Below are 22138 nucleotides of genomic sequence, written 5' to 3' on the forward strand. Positions count from 1 at the left end.
ACGATCTGATTGGTTCACATTTTGATCCGAACATCCGGTGGTAGAACATGAAATGTTAGTTGGTCACATGTATTCTGTTAATCATGTTACGTTGATGATGACAACTATATAGGCCATAAAGAGAAATGTGATTTGTGTTCTATGTCAAGTTTCCTATGAGCACACTAAACCTACAGCTGATATCCTTTACTTATTATTACAGTCATGTCTTCATATACAATATATGATATCCACGAGCACGTGAGGATGTGTTCCAGCTGCTAACAGGTACCACAATTAAAATGACAAATTAAACAAGTATGAACTCTAATGCAATATCTTCATCCGATGTCACCATCGGTCGTCACCCGTGAGCTTCATCTGTCCGAAACACCGGCTTTCAGCCACTCCCCGTGCTGCTTCCGTCTGCTCTCTCTTTTCCAGGCGAGGCACTACTCAACTCGGGAGAGCTCCCGCTCATTGGTTACTAGCGTAAGCTTCCGTGACCGGAGTGCTGACGCAGAACTCTCGTGGGATCTCCGTCAGATTTGACCAAACGGCTGACGCATAGCCATTTCCGGGTCAGTGTAAAGGAGTAGGAGCGACTGATATTCCAACGATTGGTTAGCTAACTTTATCGCAACGGTGCTAGCTAACTAGCTAGCTTGACCGCGAACTGTAGCTGGTCACATGAAGATCTGACCCGGGAGGAGGATGGCGGAGCTAGATAGACCCCTGCAGTCATCCTCAGACAAAAACGGACACGTTGACAGCCCGGATGAAACTCTGTCCCCGACCTCGGTGATTTACTTCAAGGAGGCTTTAGACTCAACGAACCTGAGGTTTGGAAAGTCCGGATGTCCACCGGGACCACCTCTTCGACAGTATGACTTCAAGATCGAAAGAATTGAGTCGAGGCGTAAAAGTAAGTGCTGAGAAACTTAAAAAGCCTCCGAGTGCGGCTCCTGTGAACATGGCAGTCTTTCCAGGATAACTAACATCAACAGTCATCTGCTTTAGGGTTGTGTCCGTTTTCAAAGGCTTCCTCTGTGTTTATTTAACAGAAGCAGAAGTAACATCTGAAGATAGACATCCTTGTTTATTTATAGCACACTAAAGGAGACACGTGTGGCTGAAACAGACTGGGTGGGTCTAATGTTTCAGCTGAAGCATGCTGCCTTCACGGAAACTCACAAACAACAAATACAAACCAGTTGCTTTTTGTTTTCCACCGAAGATGCATAAAGTTTCCAGATTCTCACGATTTTATTACTTTTTCACCAAAATTTCCACAACTGTGTCTAAGTACTTTTTAAGATCAATCAACTTGGTTGATTTATTTGAATTAGTTGGGACAGAAGTGCAAACGTTTTAAAGCGCCTTTGTTTTCTTGCTCTTCAACTTCTCAGGTGTTTATAGTTGAAATGGATCCACGTTGAGTAGACCCACATGTCGGACTGATGTTTACCGGTTCTTATATGTAGGCACCAGCTGATATTTGTCCTTAGTAAAGCTGATTTAAATGATTAATGAACCGCTCTTGTATAGCACCTTTTAGAGTCAGAGGACTCCAAAGCACTTTAGACTACAGTGTATCATTCATCCATTCACACACACATTCACACGCTGATCATGATGAGCTATGATGGAGCCACAGCTGCCCTGGGGCACACTGACTGAAATTGTATTTATACGTTCACTAATAACTGCTTAATACGTATGGTAATGACCTGTGTTTGTGTAGCGCTGGGGTCGGCAACCTTTTCCATCAAAGAGCCATTATTACCCGTTTCCCACAGGAAAGAACCCAGCGCAGCGTTGTGGGTGGGCCCACCGGGCCTGGACCCACCTAAGACAGCCGAGAGTTGCTTTAACCAATCACAACAGGCAGGGGCGGTTCTAGACCAAATTTTCCAGGGGGGCCACAGTGGGGCCAGTATTTTTTCATGGGGGCACAAGAAAAAAAAATCATAATAAAAGACAATGAACAAGTAAACTATTACGGCAAATGCAGTAATGGTTTACTTGTGAAAGTAAAACTGGCATGTTTTTATGGTACTCAGATAACAATTCTGAATGCTTCACAGTAACATGAGACTTGAGTAAAAAAAACAATTCTAGTCAATTATTATAGTTTGTGACTTTATTAGAAGATTATATGAACTGTACATATGAAAAATAAACATTCAAACAAATAAAATATCTGCACATGAACTGTACATATGAAAAATAAACATTCACTCACACACACACACACACACACACACACACACACACACACACACTTCTTTTGTGTAAGTTTGTGCTGATTTAGTTTTACAGCATAAATCATCATCAAGATGTGACACTGTAATTGGTCACACAGTAATCTGTCCCATTACAATAACAGTATTCTACGTTTGTGCTGTCTTGCAAAACGGTCTACAAATGCTTCAAGGTTCAGAGCCTTGGCCCTTCTGGATTCAATGCTTAGCACCCCTAGATTGCTAAGGCGCTCATCTGTAGTGGTAGACCGGAGGTAGGTTTTTACTAATTTTAATGTTGAAAAACTCCGCTCACAAGAGGCAGAACTTACTGGGAGTGCAACTGCGATTTTGCACAGTCTAAAGAACTCGTAAAATACCTCCTTGTATGGCTCTGTGAAACGGATCAACTCCACTGCATCAGAAAGCTTTTCAACCACACCAGTCTTTATTTTTCTATCCAAAAGTCTCTTGAACTGATGCAGTTCATGCCCCAGATCCTCAATATTAGCATCAAAAAGATGACCAAACTCAAACAAAGTGGTGTCTTTCAAAAAAGCATCACTTTTAGGGTTAAGAGATCGAATACTGCTCATCATCTCACAACTGGTCTTTGAAAAACGTCTGCTCAGTTCACTTGGCATGCAGTCAATGACAGGATAAAAAAAAGAAGACCGATAAGTTTCTTTGTCAGAGGCCAGCTCCCTCTGACCAACTGAGCTTAGTATGTGGTACTCACGAAGTCTGGAGCTTGTCTTTATCTGTCGTTTTGCTTCCGACTGTGTGGCAGCATCACACTGTTCACAAATGTTCAGTACTTCCCCCCACAACTCGTCTAAAAAGGACTCCTGCCTGAAATCTGTTAATGTCTGCACCAATCCTTCAACTAAATCGGCTGCTTTTGAGAGGTCAACAGTTGAGGACTGCAGCATATCTGAAAGAAGCTTTGTTTCTCCGAACAATGTACGGAGCGTAACAAGATGCACAACAAATTCTAGGTCAATCTGTGCCAGAAGACCTCGAGCCTCAGAAGATTTTTCTCCCCTGCGCTCTTGTGCAGTCTCTTGCAGGACACGTTTTAGGGCAGGTAATCTGTCCATTATGTTGCGTAGAGCAATGAATCGGCAAGCCCATCTTGTGTCACTTAATTTTTGTAGCTCTCTTGTGCTGCCATACATCTCATTTTGCACAGCCAGCCATTTGGGGTGTACATATGAGCCAGAAGTAAAAACATAGAGACTCTGTAACAGAGCAAAAAATTCCTCTGCTTCTGGGACTGCTTTGATAGAATCAACTAATACTAAATTGAGACAGTGGGCACTGCAATGGGTGTAAAATGCAAATGGAGCTGTCTCTTTAATTTTAGCCTGGACCCCAGAATGCTTACCACTCATTACAGCAGCACCGTCATATGCTTGGCCTATAAGGTTGTTTTTGTAGTCTAATCCATGGTGTTCCAATAGGTTGACTATCTTTTCAGTAAGGCCCACTGCATCTAGTCTTTCTGCAGATTCAAAATGGAGAAAACTTTCCTTGATAGCTCCATCATAATAGTACCTGAGTATGAATGATATCTGCTCCTGTTTTGAAACATCTTTAGTCTCATCTGCCATGATGCTGAAATACTGACTGCTTTTCACTTCTTCAATGATTTCAGAGCGTACCATTTCTGCCAAACAATCAAGAACCTCATTTTGAATGACCTTGCTTGTGTATTTTGCGTTGTGAATGGATGTGAGTCTACGTTTAACAGCTGGATCATGATTTGCAACCATTTCAAGAATTTCCCTGAAGTTGCCTTTGTTATTTGATTCCTCAGACTCATTGTGTCCTCTCTGTGCTATGTTTTGCCGGGCTGTAAGCAAAATCACTTCACCAATTGTTCTGATATACTCACGATTTTCTTTAACCTTTTTACTGTGTTCCTTGTCGAGTATATTAGCCAATGTTGTATTAGCTTTCACAGCCCTCTGGTTAGGGCTGGGGGTAAACGATTATTTTTAAAACGATTATTCTGACGATTATTTTATCGAATAGTCGACTATTCTAATGACTATTTAGAAAATTAATCTAATGATTATTTTTCTATTGCACAATTAACAAAAACCAGAAAATCTCAAATAAATTCCTCAAAAAAATTGATAAATTCTTACTGTAAGAGAATAAACACTACAGGCCTTCCATTTTGTATAACACTGCTTTTATTGTGTTGTTTGGTTATGTTCTGGTGACGTGTAGAACTTGGGAGTGCAGGCTGCTGCCTGAGAGGTGGTAGAAGATGGAGTGTCTCCATGCTGCTTTGTTTTGGTCACTTATGTGCGTGAGGCGAGTGGTCATACGGGTTAAACCAAACTCAAGGTGATATTTTAAACTAAACCGAAAACCCACAACACTCTAAATGTAATAAAAGGGAGATCTACACCACAAAAAAAGATGAACTCTAAACCAAAACGTAACAGCTTATCCCAACGCAAGAAGCTGTTAGCGAAGATGCTAACAGTAGCTTTACCAACATTAAGTTCAAGTTACCAAGTTTAAATAAACCAAAAACACCCAGCAGCAAACAGACCAGCACGGAGGAGAGACTGCTACCACCAAAACAGCTCTCCTCATGTCTGAAAGAAGCTCCTTTATGAAGGGAGAAACGCTCCCGGTGATTTTCTACATCTGCGATAGACACGAAGCAGCGCGTCTGACCCCGGAAGTTGTTGTCCGTTGCCGGGAGACGAAGGGGCAAAACAGGAAAATAATCTAGTAGTGGACGGACGTTGTTCCGGGTCTTCGGTATTTGGCGGAGATGTTGGTGAAGGCGGAGAAGAGGGCGAACTACAGGAAAAACAGGCAGATTCCTCCTCTATTTACAAACTCCTGGGGATGCAACAAGTGGGCGCGGTGCGTCGACTTCCGGATCTGACGTCGACAAATTTTTAGAATCGAGCCGTCGACTTCGTCGAGGCTTCGCTACAGCCCTACCTCTGGTAGTCCCTCCACGCTATCATTGAGTCCTTATGCCTTTCAGACTTTGCATGTACTGAAAACCCCCCTCCTCTCTCAGTTGCTTTTTTCCAGTTTCTAAATCCACACTGAGAGTCAAACACACTTCCTGCACTACTTGGTGAGCTAAAATGTCTGCATGCATGACAATAAGCAGAGTCCATTGAAACCGAATATTCGACCCAGGGATGACTTTCATACCAGCTTGGCTGAAAGCTGCGTTTTCTGTCTCCTATTAATGTCCCTGGAAATGTCCTCAAATGAGGCTGAGTAGGTGGGTCATCCTTGCACTTGCTGACATCTGAAAGAAAATAAATGTTAGCATGAGGATAAAAGTCATAATTAGTTAATTCAGAGTCTTATTTTATCTATTTATTAAATATAAACAACAGAAATTTTGGTCCAGAGTCAGCATGCCTCAAATGCATTTTACACACAATATGAGCTGCAAACACAGAGGGGTTGTTCAACACCCACAAACCTGACGGTAGTGCACATGACCGAAGATGTCCCTCTTTTTGCTCCTCACTCTCTCCCTCACAGCCTACATCTTCCTCCTCACTCTCAGGGTGGACAGCCTCCGACCTCTCTGGTTCTTCCTCCTCACTCTCAGGGTGGACAGCCTCCGACCTCTCTGGTTCTTCCTCCTCACTCTCAGGGTGGACAGCCTCTGACCTCTCTGGTTCTTCCTCCTCACTCTCAGGGTGGACAGCCTCTGACCTCTCTGGTTCCTCTCCAACCATCTCCTCCTTCTCTCTTTCATCCTGCTTCTCAGCTCCCTCCTGACTTTCATCCTCTCTCTGTCTATGCTGTTCTTTACTAACAGCGGTAAAAAAGGACAAAATGTCCCTTTTTTTCATTGCCGCTGATGCTTCCAGTCAGTGCTGCGAGAAAGTCATAGATAAATGAATACTGTGATCTAATCTCAACGTGTCTAAGGCTTAAAATGCAGCAACTTCATTTTTATTTTACAGTTAATGTTACAAAGGAAAAACAAATCAGTATTAACTGTGGATAGACTCAGTTAGGAACTTAAAAGTAAATGACAGAAACGCGCAACTACGATCAAAACACTGATGTCAGGAAAATAAACTGTACTGCTTACCTTCGTCTCTTAGCGTCTTTTCCGTTTAGAGTCCTCAAGAACTTCTTCGGGTCCTATTTAAACTATTTTTAATCCTTCATTCAAAAATCCACCGCGTAAAGTTCTGTCCACAGAGCGTGCTGCGCTTTAAAGGCTCCGTGTGAAACGCTGCAGCGCATTAGTTCCCGTTTCCGAGGCAGCGCGGGGGGGGGGGGGGGGGGAGGAGGGGATCCGATCTCTTCAGCACAGGGGCCATAACAGGGGCCAGGGCCGGTTCTACAGGGGCCCAGGCCCCTGTGGGCCCCCGTTTAAAACCGCCATTGACAACAGGTGACAACAATAGGGTAAACAATTATTAAAACGATTATTCTGACGATTATTTTATCGAGTAGTTGACTATTCTAATGTCTATTTAGACAAATAATCTAACGATTATTTTTCTATTGCACAATTAATAAAAACCAGAAAATCTCAAATTATTTCCTCAAAAAAATTGACAAATTGGTACTGTAGGAGACTAAATGACCCGCACTTGTATAGCGCCTCTCAGAGTAAGGACTCCAAGGTGCTTTACACTACAGTGTATCATTCATCAATTCACACTGACATTCACACACTGATGGTGATGAGCTTCGATGTAGCCCCAGCTGCCATGGGCGAACTGACAGAGGCGAGGCTGCCGAGCACCACCAGCAGTCAAGGTGGGTTAAGTGTCATGCCCAAGGACACAACAGCAGAATTCTCTGTCTGGAGCCGGGATCGAACATGCAGCCTTCTGGACAACCCGCTCAACCTGTTAAGCTACTGCTGCCCCACACTGTGGGCCTTCCATTTTGTACAAACACTGCTTTATCGTGTTGCGGTTGGTTATGTTCTGGTGACGTGTAGAACTTGGGAGTGCAGGCTGCTGCCTGAGAGGTGGTTGGAGACGGAGTGTCTCCATGCTGCTTTGTTTTGGTCACTTATGAGCGTGAGGCGAGTGGTGTTACGACCCTTCCTGGGCAGTTTGGCTCGTGTGCAAAAAGGAAGGGACAATAACGGGATTTAAAAGTTAAAATGATGATCAGGTTTTTTTACAACTATAAAAAAACATAAATCTTTCCATCCACAGGTTGGGAATAATAAAACTAATTCTGCCTGTGGGGAATTAAAACAAAAGTACAAATAAGTAGGGATGTCCCACTGGGCAAAGATTACTGGGTTCTGGACCAAAATGAGGATCTCCAAAGGTCCAAACTCTAAACTGGGTGGTTAAACTAGAGCTGAAACAACTAATCGATTTAATCGATTATAATCGATTATTAAAATAGTTAACAACTTTTTTAGTCATCGATTAGTTGTTTAATAATCATATTTTACCGCATAAAGTCTATTTTTTACCACAATCTGACATCGGTTACAATCTGTTAAATTTGCCGCCAGTGTGTGGCAGTAATGAGCCACTGATCTACCAGTGGAGCCGTAGAAGAAGAAATGAGCCAATAAGTGCCCTCGGTTTTCATGACGTATCACGTTACTGACGCTCATCTTGCTGTGAGAGATGGCGGATCAACAAGAAATACGGAAGAAAAATAGAAGCGACAAAACAAGAGAAACCCCGGACAAAAACCTCACGAGTATGGGAGCACTTCACTAGATGCCTTGAAAAGACCGGTGACCTGCAAAATATGCAAAAAACCATGGCACGACGGAAGCACGACGTCCCTAAGTGAACATTTGAGACGAAAACGTGGGGGCTGATGCAGCAGAGGAATGTCCGGTAAGTAACAGAAAATAAACAAGCTAACGCAGATCACATTTGGGACTTAGTGTTAGCTGAGTTCGTTATAGTGGATGTTAAACATGTTTTTTTGCCGCGTCAGTTTACGGTGTTCTACTTCTGATTGACTAGATGCAATCGTGAATCTCCTCCGTGTTGTGAATCATGCGCTTGCCAAATTCAGCACGTCTGTTTATAAGAATGTTCTCGTTAAGAGAAAAACGGCACAAACCCATAACTATGTTCCTCATTCAAAAAAGGACAACTCCGCAGTGAAAAATATACAGACGAGCTGTGTCCAGGTGAATATAACGCGGCATAGTTGTACGCTTTCAATTTTTAAATACAGGAGAAATTCAGAAAGTCCTTTTTTTAACTATTAAAAGGCTGTTTTACTATCTAACGCCATAAAACGCCTCACAACACATTTTTGTCAAATTAAATGATCACTGTATATTGTTAATTAATTCAAATAATGTAATATTGATTTAGTGTTGTAGTGTGTGTGCTGCTTTATTTTATATGTGTACTTATTTCAGTTTATTTGTGTTTCTTATGCAGAAAAAAACAAGCAACGATGGACAACTACATGGGGAACAAGACACTCACCCCCAGCAATGCATACCACTTACAAACTCTATTCCAGATTCTACATTATTTTTTATGGAATTTACCTCTTATATTTTGATGCCAAAAATTATTCTGGACTGATATTTTGCACTGTTTAGCTCATTTTACACTGCTGACTGTGTTCATGTGCAATAAAATAGATTGCAGTCAACTGCACAATTCTCTTATGTTTTTCTTTTTCTTAACTGAAATGTATTCATCTTTTGTATAGGTTAAATAGCTAAACAATAACAAACCGATTAATCGAAAAAATAATCGACAGATTAATCGATTATGAAAATAATCGTTAGTTGCAGCCCTAGGTTAAACCAAACTCAAGGTGATATTTTAAACTAAACCAAAAACCCACAACACTCTAAATGTAATAAAAGGGAGATCTGCACCACAAAAAAGATGAACTCTAAACCAAAACATAACAGCTTATCCAAATGCAAGAAGCTGTTAGCGAAAATGCTAACAGTAGCTTTACCAACGCTAAGTTCAAGTTCAAGAGAAACTGCTACCACCAAAAGTGCTCTCCTAATGTCTGAAAGAAGCTCCTTTATGAAGGGAGAAACGCTCCCGGTGATTTTCTACATCGGCGTTGACAAGTTGAGGAATATTACCAAGATAACCTCAGAAACATGGCTTCTTAGATACCGGATGCTCTGATCTGGGGTAAAGGACTATCTATGTGTCAAACGTTTGACTTAACTTTACTTTGTCCTTGTATGAGTGCAAATGGTGATGACCTTGTCATATCACCATGCTGAAACATATATTAATCTTAAAATGTGATCATAACATAACATTCATTTCAAACTTCAAACACAGATTAATGAAATCATTTCATTATATTATAATTATTATAAGTGACAATAAACAAACGTTTATTTAATGATGATTTAACTTATATGTTTTAAATGCTCATATTTAATTTAAGAAATCATTCTTTGATTTAGCAACTAATCCGAGCTGCGAATGCTCCTTATTCAGAGGCATGAAGAATCCTGTAGGACGATAAGGGAAGCTTGGACCTTGAGGAGAGAACATTATTGTTGACAATTTTTTATCTGTGTTCAGAGCTACAGAGAGGCTCTGAGCTCCAGCTGATGGGATGAAGGCAGGTAGATTTAAGCTGGGCGGACACTGGGCGACTTTTTCACTCTTAGCACTCAGCTTCAGCTCAAACTGTACGACTTCCTCACAGGGTAGATCTCACGAGTCATGTGCTCACACTGCACGACCCAGTTCTCGGATGTGACCTGACTGCTCACACTGTACGTCTGGTAGCAACACATCAGACCTGAAAATATGCTAAAAATAGCAGTTTTTACACAACACGTCAGACTTTTTTGTCTTGTTTTGCCTGTTGTCCTTCGGGAGTGCTGCAGGAGGACACACAGGGATTTATGGGGTTGGATGAGGAAAACAAAATAAAGAACGTAAATCTGTGTTTTGTGATCAGTTTAATGTGACATGAACATGACAAACACGCTTTCCTGACAATCTTTGTCACTGTGTGTAAAAAAAATCGTTTTAGAAATAAAAACGAACAACGTGTGTTATTAGGGAAATAGCGGGCGAGCAGTGTTGATGCATGATTGCGCATGCGCGCGCCATGAGCAGTGATAATTTTTGGGTCGCAGCTGCTCGCTGCGCCGCTTCAACAGTGCGATACCCTCACGAGGGACGAGCAAAATATCAAACATGCCAGAAGTCCATGCGAGCTCACGATTGCTGATCGGTAACTGGTCACGTGGTGTTAATCGCATATCGTAACCCTCTGTACACGACACGACGCTCAGCGCAAAACTCGCCCCGATCTCGTGGATTCTCGCACGAGTGGAAAATCGGCTCAAAAAAGTGAAAAAGTCGCACAGTGTACGCAACTTGTGCATGAAAAGGTCCACCAGCAGTTTTTGGTTTTTCAAAAGAGAAACCTTTTTTCTGTCAGGTGAGATCAGCATCAGAGTTGTAGCATCCAGCAATGGTCAGTTTTTAAGTACAGTTTGACCCTTTAGCATCTGGTCAAAATGGAGACACGAAACTGCATGTGTTCCCTTAAAGCCGGGGGTCCCTCATGAGGTTATCGCGCTGTTGAAGCGGCGATGCGAGCGGCTGCGACCCAAAAAGTATCAGAACCGCTCACGGTGCAATCATGCATCAACACCGCTCGCCCACTATTTCCCTAATAACACACGTTGTTCGTTTTTATTTCTAAACTTTTTTTTTTCCACACAGTGACAAAGATTGTCAAGAAAGCGTGTTTGTCGTGTTCATGTCAAATTAAACTGATCACAAAACACAGATTTACTTTCTTTATTTCGTTTCCTCATCCAACCCCATAAATCCCTGTGCGTCCTCCTGCAGCACTCCCGAAGGACAACAGGCAAAACAAGACCAAAAAGTCTGACGTGTTGTGTAAAAACTGCTATTTTTAGCATATTTTTAGGTCCGACGTGTTGCTACCAGACGTACAGTGTGAGCACATGACTCGCGAGATCTACCCTGCGAGGAAGTCGTACGGTTTGAGCTGAAGCTGAGTGCTACGAGTGAAAAAGTCGCACAGTGTCCGCCCAGCTTTAGACAGAGGGCGGGGGGAGGGGACAAAGTTGTAGTCCTTGTGCAGGTGGCTCGTTCCAGGCTTGGAGTGAGAGCTCCGCCGTGACAGTAGTAGGTGGCGTTCACACCTCACCCCTGCCATGTGGACTTCAAGGGATAAACCATCAACCCTGCTCAATGACAGTGGGAGGGTTATACCGCCATCGCCTAATCTTTTATAAAAAGAACAAGATTGTTCCACATTACTGCCGCGGTCTGACCACTTATAAACCACCTAAGGCTCCCTGATGCCGCCACGGCGTTGCGGCAAATGGACGGTGTTTTGTAAAAACGGTAAAGTTAACACGAATAAAGTTCCTGCCTGCCTTCTTTCTACCAGCCACTAAATGTAGCTTTCTTTTCTTCACGAAGAGTGATTTGTCATGATTCATTTAATCGAAGTTGTAGTTGTGTAAGGAGCACCTGAAAGTGGGTCACGTGGTCTCGTAGCTCAGGCTCTGCGGCTGGATGATATCCAATATGAAGGCCGTATATTTTGACAATAAACTTTTTTGGCCCCAGTTGGAGACGCTCTGACTCAAGCGGTCATACTTTAATTATGAATCGTAATTGACGTGTACAATTCCCACCCATTGTTTACTTATTAAAGGACTCTAGAAGTCAGTATGGGGTTTAACACACGTGTCATCAGCTTTTTAAGAGCTAACCTTCTGAGTCGGACATGGTCTTATAAGGTTCTGTTGGGCATAGTTTGTTCAGAACCTTAAGTTCTTAACTCTGACCAGCTTTATTTTATATGAAGTAAGCAGATCGCGTTTTTATTTCCTCGCCTCATATCGAGTCTGACCAACCTCCTATAATCTGAGCCAGCGTTTCCAACGCCAGGACTTAGGAGCAGTGTGTGTGTAATGTCACTGATGTCTGGAGTCACGTCTCCACGGCGGTGATGAAGTGGCTCAGAAGTTTCACTCAGGCAATACATCTAGAACAAGTCTCAAGTTTTCCTGCACTTTTTCACTCTCCGCATTTCTATTTCATCATCTGAGTGCTGAACCTGAAAAATAATGTGTGTGCGTGCGTGTGTGTGTGTGTGTGTGTGGAGTGTTTATGAAGAGCAGCACCTTAGCCCTAGCGTCGCTCCTCCTGCGGCGGCCCACTAACCACATCAACGAGAGAACAGCTCAGCTGGAGGCTGCTGGTGCATCAAGGACCACGAGTCCTCTGCTGCTTCATTAGCATCACCCCCCCCCCCATCCTTTCTCTGCGCATGCACCATCTGCTCACATGACAAGTGTGTTGCTTTTCCCAGCATCACCGTCAGCCATCTTGGTTGACACCCACCAGTGCATTGACTGCAGAGCACAGGCAGTCCAGTCAGAGCCACCCGGTGCTGAGCAGAACCGGACCGGAGAAGAGCGGGGCTTTCCCTCAGCACGCTGCTCTTTTCTGCCTACGAAGGGGGGAGGGGAGAGGAGGACTGATTCCCTCGGTTCCACTGAGGAGGAGAGGAGGCAGGCATAAAGAGGAGGAAGAGCAGCGGGCCTTTTGGTTTCTTCTCCATCCCATCTGGCTTCTACTTCTGCGTGTCTTTTTGGGTTCGTTTCTCTGAACAAAGGCTGCTGTTGGTTAGTGTCTGGTGAAAGCTGAGTCATCATGTCTGACCTGACGCCTCAGAGCGAGACCCCGACCCCCACCACAGATAAGATCACCCAGGCTGCCCGAGAGACCATCTATCTCTGCAACTTTCGCGTTTCTGTTGATGGCGAGTGGCTTTGCCTCCGTGAGCTCAACGACATCTCGCTCACGCCCGACCCAGAACCGGCCCACGAAGGTAAATGGGAGGTTTGTTGTGATCCCCACCAGGGCGTGGTGCTCCAGAGACCGGGGACTTGTGTGGTTTCAGATGTGTCCTGATGGGTTTCTGGGAGCTGTACAGAAGAGTCACACCAGCTGTCAATAAACTGGGGAGTGGTATCAAAGCAAAAAGGAGGTGCTGCTGCTAATTCAGGTGTTTTATCTGCCAGGAAGTTCAGGTCTTTATGGAAAAGATTCACAGGATGTACAGAAACATGTTTCCTTTCTCAGCCTTCTCAGCCAATCATGTTGCGGCATTCAGGCAACAACATTAGAATGGATGTTTAAGGGACCTTAAACACAGCAGAACCTCTGAGGAGCATTTTGTTGCATCAGTGGCCCCAAGGTTTAAGGTAGGGGTCCAGCCTGGTACCCGCAGAGCTGGGGGTGTAAACTCTCACTCCAGACCACCAGCATAACTGCTTTGCTGTTTCATCAGTTTGCATCAGAAAATCCTTTAAAAGGTTTCACTTTTCTGTAAATTAGAGGTTTGTTTTGTCTTGGTTATAAACTAATACTCCTCCTTTTCTTAGATATTAGATGGTAAACAAATGTACTTTAAAGACTTGCTGTAAGGTGGCTAGAATCTTGCACATTAACGATAAATATCTAAAGATAGTTTAAAATGAAAAAAGGCTCTTTGTGGCTTCACATCTTTTGAGATGAGAACTTTGTTGATGGTTGGAAAACACGGAACCAAAAATACAATAACGATGAACTCATTCATGCAAATGTCATAGCATGTATGCAAATATGCAAACATCTCCTCTTTTGTCTGCCTCTTGCATTAAAAAGTTAGCATCATGTAATCAAGCTGGTATATATGAGGTTAAAATTCAGATAAATACTCAATATTTGATTGTTTTAATTAGAACTGAAACCAATCACAAGATTTAAGTGCAAAAAGCAGAAAAAAATGTTAATTAAAGCCATTTTTAGAAGTGGCCATTTTGTCCCTAATGACACAAGAGGGTTGTGGATCTTTTGCTACGCAAAAACTGTTCATGGGAAACATTTAAAGTTTTACATATTCATAACATAACTACAAATGATTTGCAATAAATGACCCAGGAGGAAAAGGTTGTTTCTTGGAAAATAAAATTTTTTCCCCCATAAATTACAGCAATTACATTATATATAATTATATTATACTGAGTAATAAAACTGGCATTTTGACAGTTAAAGAGCTAGTCACCCCCTACCAGAGTCTTACTCCACTCACACTTCCTGTTTGAAAATGCAACAAATGCTGTTGTCTGGCAGACCAGGAGGGCGGAGCCGCATTGGATTAGATTTGTGCCAAAAGGATCAAGAAAAACACTTTGGAGATCAAACAAATAGTAGGACATTGAGAGCAGCTGAAATGGCTCAACAGGTAGAGCTGGTTGTCCAGTAATCGAAAGGTTGCAGGTTCGATCCCGGCTCCAGACATAGAATTCCGCTGTTGTGTCTTTGGGCAAGACGCTTAACCCACCTTGCCCGCTGGTGGTGGTCAGAGGGACTGGTGGCGCCTGTGCTCGGAAGTCTCGCCTCTGTCAGTGCGCCTCAGGGCAGCTGTGGCTACATCGTAGCTCATCACCATCAGTGTGTGAATGTGTGTGTGAATGGATGAATGATACACTGTAGTGTAAAGCGCTTTGGAGTCCTTACTCTGAGAGGCGCTATACAAGTGCGGGTCATTTATTATTTAGAAAAAAAAAATCGTTTCAAAAGTAAAACTTACGATCTGAAACATCACATTGAATCTGATTTGTCCTGTTCTGACAAACAAATGTCAGATCTGTACTGGTAAGAAATTTATTTTCACACATACTCACTTAGATGATTATTCAGTCAGAGTTACGCCATATAAACCATTCGTTTGATTGAAATAGGAGCAGGCAGAAGTGTGAACTTGTTTAGCCCGTCCCAATAACATGGAATAAAAAAATACATGCATCTGTTTGTAAATGTAGTTTAAATGTCTTCCCACAATAGCTCATGTAGATTCTGTCTGAGTTATACCATAAAAATCTTGCAGTTCCACTAAGAGTATTTACCTGCAAAACAGCCTGTTAGCTCAGCTTTCTGCTGCTTCCTCTGTAGCAAGTTAGCTGTACACAGGTTAGCTCCAGTAGCTGCAAAGTCTCTGATGTTCCACAGGTTCCTGAAAAAGTAGTAAACTTAACATAAACTGCAATAATATGTTGTTCTCTGTAACCAGTAATGAATGTGTTAAGATGAGACTTTAACACGCCTCTCGGAAGCAATATAGCATTGTCCTGGAGGCTAGCACGATGGCTAGCTTAGCAGCTAGCTAGTGAGCTAGCGTCTGGTTAAAACCTATTTAAAAAGTGGCTTAACTTACAGATTAACTAAGAGTGCCCAAGAAAATATAAAATGTATTATCAATACTCACTTTAGATCCTCAGTAGATATTACAGACAGCAGAAATAACGTGTTTGGGGCTCAAAATTCACGTTGTTGACTGAGGTGGGGGGGAAAAAAGTCTTAAAGGCTGCATCACTTCCGGGTCACTGAACTGTCACTAAAGAGAAACCACTGTCCTATGGGAGAGGACTTCTGAGAAGTCCCACCCACCCGAGAGGAATATGTCGGAATTGCAACCAAAAACTCAGGGATTGCAAAGGAGAAAGCCAGAAAGTGTAAGTGTAAATCTGGTATTGAGAGCAAAGCTCTGAGCAGCAAGAATGAAACAAAGGAAATTGAAAACAAAATCACATGGAGGCGATCAGAAAAAGGAAACATACTTTATTACTCATTTTAACAAGCTGATTCAGATAGTAAGTTTTACTTAAAAAAATAAATTCCTTTCTTTAGTCAATATTTTTGTTCTGTCAATTTCTTTAATTTTGTTTGAGCGTCAAAGTGTTTTTCTTGATCATTTTAAGAAGCTGATTCAGATTGTAAGTTTTACTTTTGAAATGATTTTTTCTCTCTCAATTTCTTAATATTTGTTTGTGTTTTTCATGATCCTATTGGCACAAATCTAATCCCATAGAGCTGCTAACAAATACACACACACAGGCTCACAATGACATTGTGACATCATGATGTACCAGCTAAAGTCATAGTGTACCTCTTAGTCAATGGTGATGGCAGATTTCAATTCAAATGCAGTGCAGAGTTTTTACCTGACAACTGCGCAACATTGACAGTTTTAGGCAGAATATTTAAATATGAACTAAGATGCACTAAAGTGCCAAAATATTGACTGCACGTCTACAGCATGATTACCGTAATTTCTGGACTATAGAGCGCACCTCAATATAAGCCGCACCAACAAAAAAAAAAGGTTTTCTACACACACACGCCGCACTCAAATACAAGCAGCGGTGCAGCAGCCACATGCAGGTCTCCGGTGCACAGCGCATGTACGGCCGTAACATAAGATAATTAGACAGAAAGACGCTACACGGAGGTTTTTCGTTGTTTTAATTCAACAAAATGAATTTTAAACACGTTTGAACGTGCCTGCATGTTTAGAAAAGTAAACAGCACTGATAGCATTCATATTTCTGGATGTTATAAAATAAAAAGAACACTGACACGTTATTACCGGTAATTTGCATGTTTAGAAGAAAAGAACGGCGCTGACACAGCATTAATAATCCCTGGATGATTGGAAAATAAAAACTGCACACAAAACATGCCTGGTTAGTAAATAAAACACACTTGCCTACCAGAAAAAGTCATTCGCTCTCATCGTCCTCCTGCGCACTAAAGCCATTAAAGTCCTCTTCTTCAGTGTCGGAGTTGAACAGCCTCAGAAGAGCTTCGTCACATACCTTTTCTGTGGCGATGTCAGTGTCGCTGTCCGTGTTGCTGTCATCATCCCCGGGTGAAGCTGGCTTGAATGACTTCTTCCCGCTGCCATCTCCAGCGCTGAACCATGGATTCATTCATGCCAAGCTTACGGGCGGCAGCGCTGTTTCCCTCCTTTACTGCCAGATCGATGGTCTTCAACTTAAATGTGGCATCATATGAACTCATACGTGTAGTTAACATGATGAGGGGGTATGGACTTGAAAAAAATTCTTCGTCGTGCCGGCTGCTTGCATGTGCTAAATTAAAATGAGCACTATCTTCGATTTCCACTTTTGACTTCCACCTGTCTCACTTTCTGCTAAAGCGCCCCCTGGCAGGTGAAGGAAATCTTCAGTAAAGCCGCACCTCGTTATAAACCGCATGGTTCAAAGCGTGGGAAAAAAGTAGTGGCTTATAGTCCGGAAAATACGGTAGACACTCATGTATAGAGATCCTTAGCAAAACAAAGTTGATTTGACGATGACTTGCTCTTTCAAATCCTCAAAATGATTCAGGTTAGACCTGGGTTGAAGTTGTTTAACAGCTCTTTTAAAAACGGCAACAATTATAGCCACTAAAACAAACGCACGCGCGCGCGCACGCACGCACACACACACACACACACACACACACACACACACACACACACACACACACCAAGGGCATCAGTTTGTTTTTAGAATTGCTGGGGACAGTAAACTGGGACAATCATTAAATAGGTTAAGCATATTTAAGTATTCATCAGATTGATGCTTCACTCCAAAATGCGCTGTAGTGTAATGACAGTTGTTAAAAATGATATGTTTTCTTTTTGACCACCATCACCAGTAGTGCATATAATTAAAAAACAATAACAACCACCAAAGCGGATTCCTGGTAAAGCGAGTCTCACTCACGTACTTTACTATAAAGCTGATGCTGAAATATCTTCAGACATTTTTGTCAGTGTAATAAAAAAAGAAACTATTTCTTTTGGTCCAATTAGTGTAGATCTGTTCAATACAGAGGTCCGTCCTCAACGGCATAGACATAGAAGAGTAGACACCACACTGATTGCTACTTTTTATGGTTAACAGGATGTTTTAGCTAAGGCGTTAGCTCCGTGGAGATCTGAAGCTTTCAGACTGTAGGAGAGTGCCGTTCATAAATCTGTTCACACGCCAGAATGAGAGTTTACTTTATTATCCATCAGGCAAAAATACGTACGCGTTTGGTTTACGTTGACAAAAAAAACCCCAACAAGTTCACAAATGATTGCTAAATGAACTTGTTCAGGTACAACACCACCGTGTTGTATTTATAAACGTTTCTCTTCTCAGGCGCACCTTGGTTTGGTGCAGGTTGTGTTTTTGTGTCTTCTTGTTCGTTTGTTTTTCTGTTAAAGGTTTAAATAGAACTGCAGCTAGTGGATATTTTAGTATTTGAATATTCTATTGAATCTTCTGATTAATCGTTTCATTTGACATGTTTCAAGTCAAACGAGACCGTGGTCTGCTACTAAAATATGAAATAAAAGAAAATTGTCCACATTGCTAGATATGCTGAGTTTTAAGGCGAAATCCTGGGGAATTTTGTCTAGAAATAAGAAACGCCTCAAAATATCTTTAAATTCTTTATCGATGATTTAATCATAGACAACTAAAATGGCATTTCACTTGCCAAAAAGTGACTGAATCGCTCAGTTTTTCATGGAGGCTAAAATTGACCAAATAAGGGTTTTATGTATTATCTGTTGATGTTATTGTACTCATACATTCTACTGTATCATCATAAACACCTGAAAAATGGCAAAAAAAAAAGATATTTTTTTGCCATTTTTGGGGTGTTTATGAATGTGGAAGAGACCCAGCATCCTGTGATAAGACTAATAACATCAAGAGATAATAAATAAAGTAATATTTAGGTCAATTTAACCCTTTACAGGTGACCAGGACACTGTAATCAATTTTTGGCAAGGGAAATGATCATTTTTTGCCATTTTTGGGGTGTTTATGAATGTGGAAGACACATCATTTATCACTCATTCAATTCAAAAACCAACTCATAACTCACCTCTTCAAAACTGCCTATTTACTTAGAATTTTAGAGTGCCTTGTTCATTTTCTTGTTTATTTTCTTTCCTTGTTTTATGTTGTACTTATGTCTACTTATGTTTTTATTTAAGGATTTTTGTTTTTATCCTGTACAGTGAGTGACCTTGACTGTTAAGAAAGCTGCTTTTAAGTAAAATGTATAATAATAATAATAATAATAATAATAATAATAATAATAATAATAATAATAATAATAATTATTATTATTATTATTATTATTATTATTATTATTATGTATAATACAGGCCACTTACCATTTTAGCATTTCTTTTGAATTTTCCTTCCAGATCCCAAAGATCCGATTGCCATAGAAAGGCTTAACTTGATGAATATGGCCAAGCTGAGCATTAAGGGTCTGATCGAGTCGGCGCTGAATCTCGGACGCACGCTCGACTCTGACTACGCCCCCCTGCAGCAGTTCTTTGTGGTGATGGAGCACTGCCTCAAACATGGACTGAAAAGTACGTTTTACACTCACTTTATTTTCCTCAGAAGACCCAAATGTTGCAGATCCTAAAACCATAAGTCTTTCTGTGAACCACTAGCAAAGAAGACCTTCCTGGGGCAGAACAAGTCATTCTGGGGCCCGTTGGAGCTGGTGGAGAAGCTGACGCCTGAAGCAGGAGAGATTACAGCCAGCGTGAAAGACCTACCTGGTCTGAGAACTCCGCTGGGAAGAGGACGGGCCTGGTTACGTCTGGCCTTGATGCAGAAGAAGCTTTCAGACTACATGAAGACCATCATCAACAGAAAGGACCTGCTTAGGTGAGTTATAGATCAGAGTAGTTTAGAATATTTTTTTCATTGGGTTACCAACTTTAGCATCAGTTTGAGTTTTAAAACCAGCAAGTACCATATAAAAATACCATAAAACTAATTACATGTTATTTAATGAGCCATAAGGCGTAGGATTCCATAGGAAGTATGAAATCCACCTTATGGATCTGTGAGGTTATTTGAAACCAGAAGATTGGAACTTTTTAATGCAGGGATTAGATAACACACACTCCGAGTCCCTCCCGAATGTCCGAGCTCCTCACCCTATCTCTAAGGCTGAGCCCGGCTACCCTACGGAGGAAACTCATTTCGGCCGCTTGTATCCGCAATCTCGTTCTTTCGGTCATTACCCAAAGCTCATGACCATAGGTGAGGATTGGGACGTAGATCGACCGGTAAATCGAGAGCCTGGCTTTCTGGCTCAGCTCTGTCTTCACCACGACAGATCGGCTCAGCGTCCGCATCACTGCAGACGCCGAACCAATCCGCCTGTCGATCTCCCGATCCCTCCTACCCTCACTCGTGAACAACACCCCGAGATACTTAAACTCCTCCACTTGAGGCAGGACCTCTCTCCCGACCCGGAGTTGGCAAGCCACCGTTTCCCGGTCGAGAACCATGGTCTCAGATTTGGAGGTGCTGATCCTCATCCCAGCCGCTTCACACTCGGCCGCAAACCTACCCAGCAAGAGCTGAAGGTCAGAGCTGGATGAAGCTAGGAGGACCACATCATCCGCAAAAAGCAGAGACGAGATTCTCCTGCCACCAAACTCGACACAATCCACACCACGGCTGCACCTAGAAATTCTGTCCATAAAGATTGAACAGAACGGGTGACAAAGGGCAGGCCCGACTTACTACCGGCTATGAGGACCAAACTCGCGCTCCTCTGGTAAAGGGACTGAATGGCCCTTAACCAAAGGCCACCCACCCCATACTCCTGGAGCGTCCCCCACAGGGTGCCCCTGGGGACACAGTCATAAGCCTTCTCCAAATCCACAAAACACATGTGGATTGGTTGGGCAAACTCCCATACCCTCTCCATCACCCTTGTAAGGGTAAAGAGCTGGTCCACTGTTCCACGGCCAGGATGAAAACCACATTGCTCCTCCTCAACCTGAGATTCAACTATCGATCGGACCCTCCTCTCCAGTACCTTGGAGTAGACCTTTCCAGGGAGGCTGAGGAGTGTAATCCCCCTATAGTTGGAAGACACTCTCAGGTCACCCTTCTTAAAGATGGGGACCACCACCCCGGTCTGCCACTCCACAGGAACTGCCCCCCGATGACCACGCAATGTTGCAGAGACGTGTCAACCACGACAGCCCTACAACATCCATAGCCTTGAGATACCCTGGACGAATCTCATCCACCCCCAGGGCTCCGCCGCTGTGTAGTTGTTTGACTACCTCAGCAACTTCTGCCCCAGAGATTGGACAGTCCATTCCCAGGTCTCCCGGCTCTGGCTCCTCCTCGGAATGCGCGTAGTTGGGATTGAGGAGCTCCTCAAAGTATTCCTTCCACCATCTGACTATAGCCCCAGTTGACGTCAGCAGCTTCCCATCCCCACTGTAAACAGTGTGGGCGAGTTGCTGCCTCCCTCTCCTGAGGTGCCGGACAGTTTGCCAGAACCTCTTTGGCGCCGATCGATAGTCTTTCTCCATGGCCTCACCAAACTCCTCCTACGCCCGAGATTTTGCCTCGGCAACTGCCACTGCTGCACCCCGCTTGGCTATCCGGTACCTGTCTGCCGCCTCCGGAGACCCACAGACCAGCCACGCCCTGTAGGCCTCCTTCTTCAGCCTGACGGCTCCCCGAACCTCTGGTGTCCACCAGCAGGTACAGGGGTTGCCACCACGACTGGCACCGGCCACCTTGCGACCACAGCTAGCAACAGCCGCCTCAACAATCACAGAGTGGAACAAGGCCCACTCGGAATCGATGTCCCCCACTACTCTCAGGACGTGGTCAAAGCTCTGCCGGAGGTGGGAGCTGAAGACCGTCTTGACAAGTTCTTCTGCCAAGCGTTCCCAGCAGACCCTCACTATGCGTTTGGGTCTGCCAGGTCCAGCGGCATCTTCCCTTGTCATCTGATCCAACTCTAGCACTCGTCCCAGGAACTCTCTCCCTCCCTCTAAGCTAAACTAGGTTAGGTGAACGGATATTAATGAGTATGAGACCGCTGACATAGGCTCATTAGTATTAATATTATACCAACTTTACCTGTCTGGTACATGATAGTAATCTGTACTATATTGTGATGTTAGCACACAAGTTTAAGCTAACATAGTTAACTCAAGCTCCACCCCACCACCACCTGCTGGAGACTGCTGCTCCTCCACCCTGCCATCACCTGCTGGAGCCTGTGGCGCGC

The 22138-nt window shown here is 43.0% G+C and overlaps 1 protein-coding gene across 5 annotated transcripts in view; it reads left to right on the plus strand.

Moving 5' to 3' along the window:
• The first annotated feature begins 328 nt into the window (after nt 1-328).
• rufy3 (RUN and FYVE domain containing 3) overlaps nt 329-22138 on the plus strand; it is a 41001-nt gene continuing 19191 nt past the window's right edge. For 3 of the 5 annotated variants that reach the window (XM_054730414.2, XM_070555649.1, XM_054730416.2), the window contains exons 1-3: nt 329-904; nt 19275-19448; nt 19533-19752. In XM_054730414.2, coding sequence (XP_054586389.1) covers nt 694-904; nt 19275-19448; nt 19533-19752 — 605 coding nt within the window. In that variant the 5' untranslated portion in view covers nt 329-693. Of the gene's footprint in view, nt 905-12486; nt 13065-19274; nt 19449-19532; nt 19753-22138 lie in introns of those variants that run through there. The other 2 variants (XM_054730415.2, XM_054730417.2) reach the window with 1 other exon arrangement.

Source organism: Nothobranchius furzeri, chromosome 10 (assembly GCF_043380555.1).
Source record: "Nothobranchius furzeri strain GRZ-AD chromosome 10, NfurGRZ-RIMD1, whole genome shotgun sequence".
Taxonomy (NCBI): domain Eukaryota; kingdom Metazoa; phylum Chordata; class Actinopteri; order Cyprinodontiformes; family Nothobranchiidae; genus Nothobranchius; species Nothobranchius furzeri.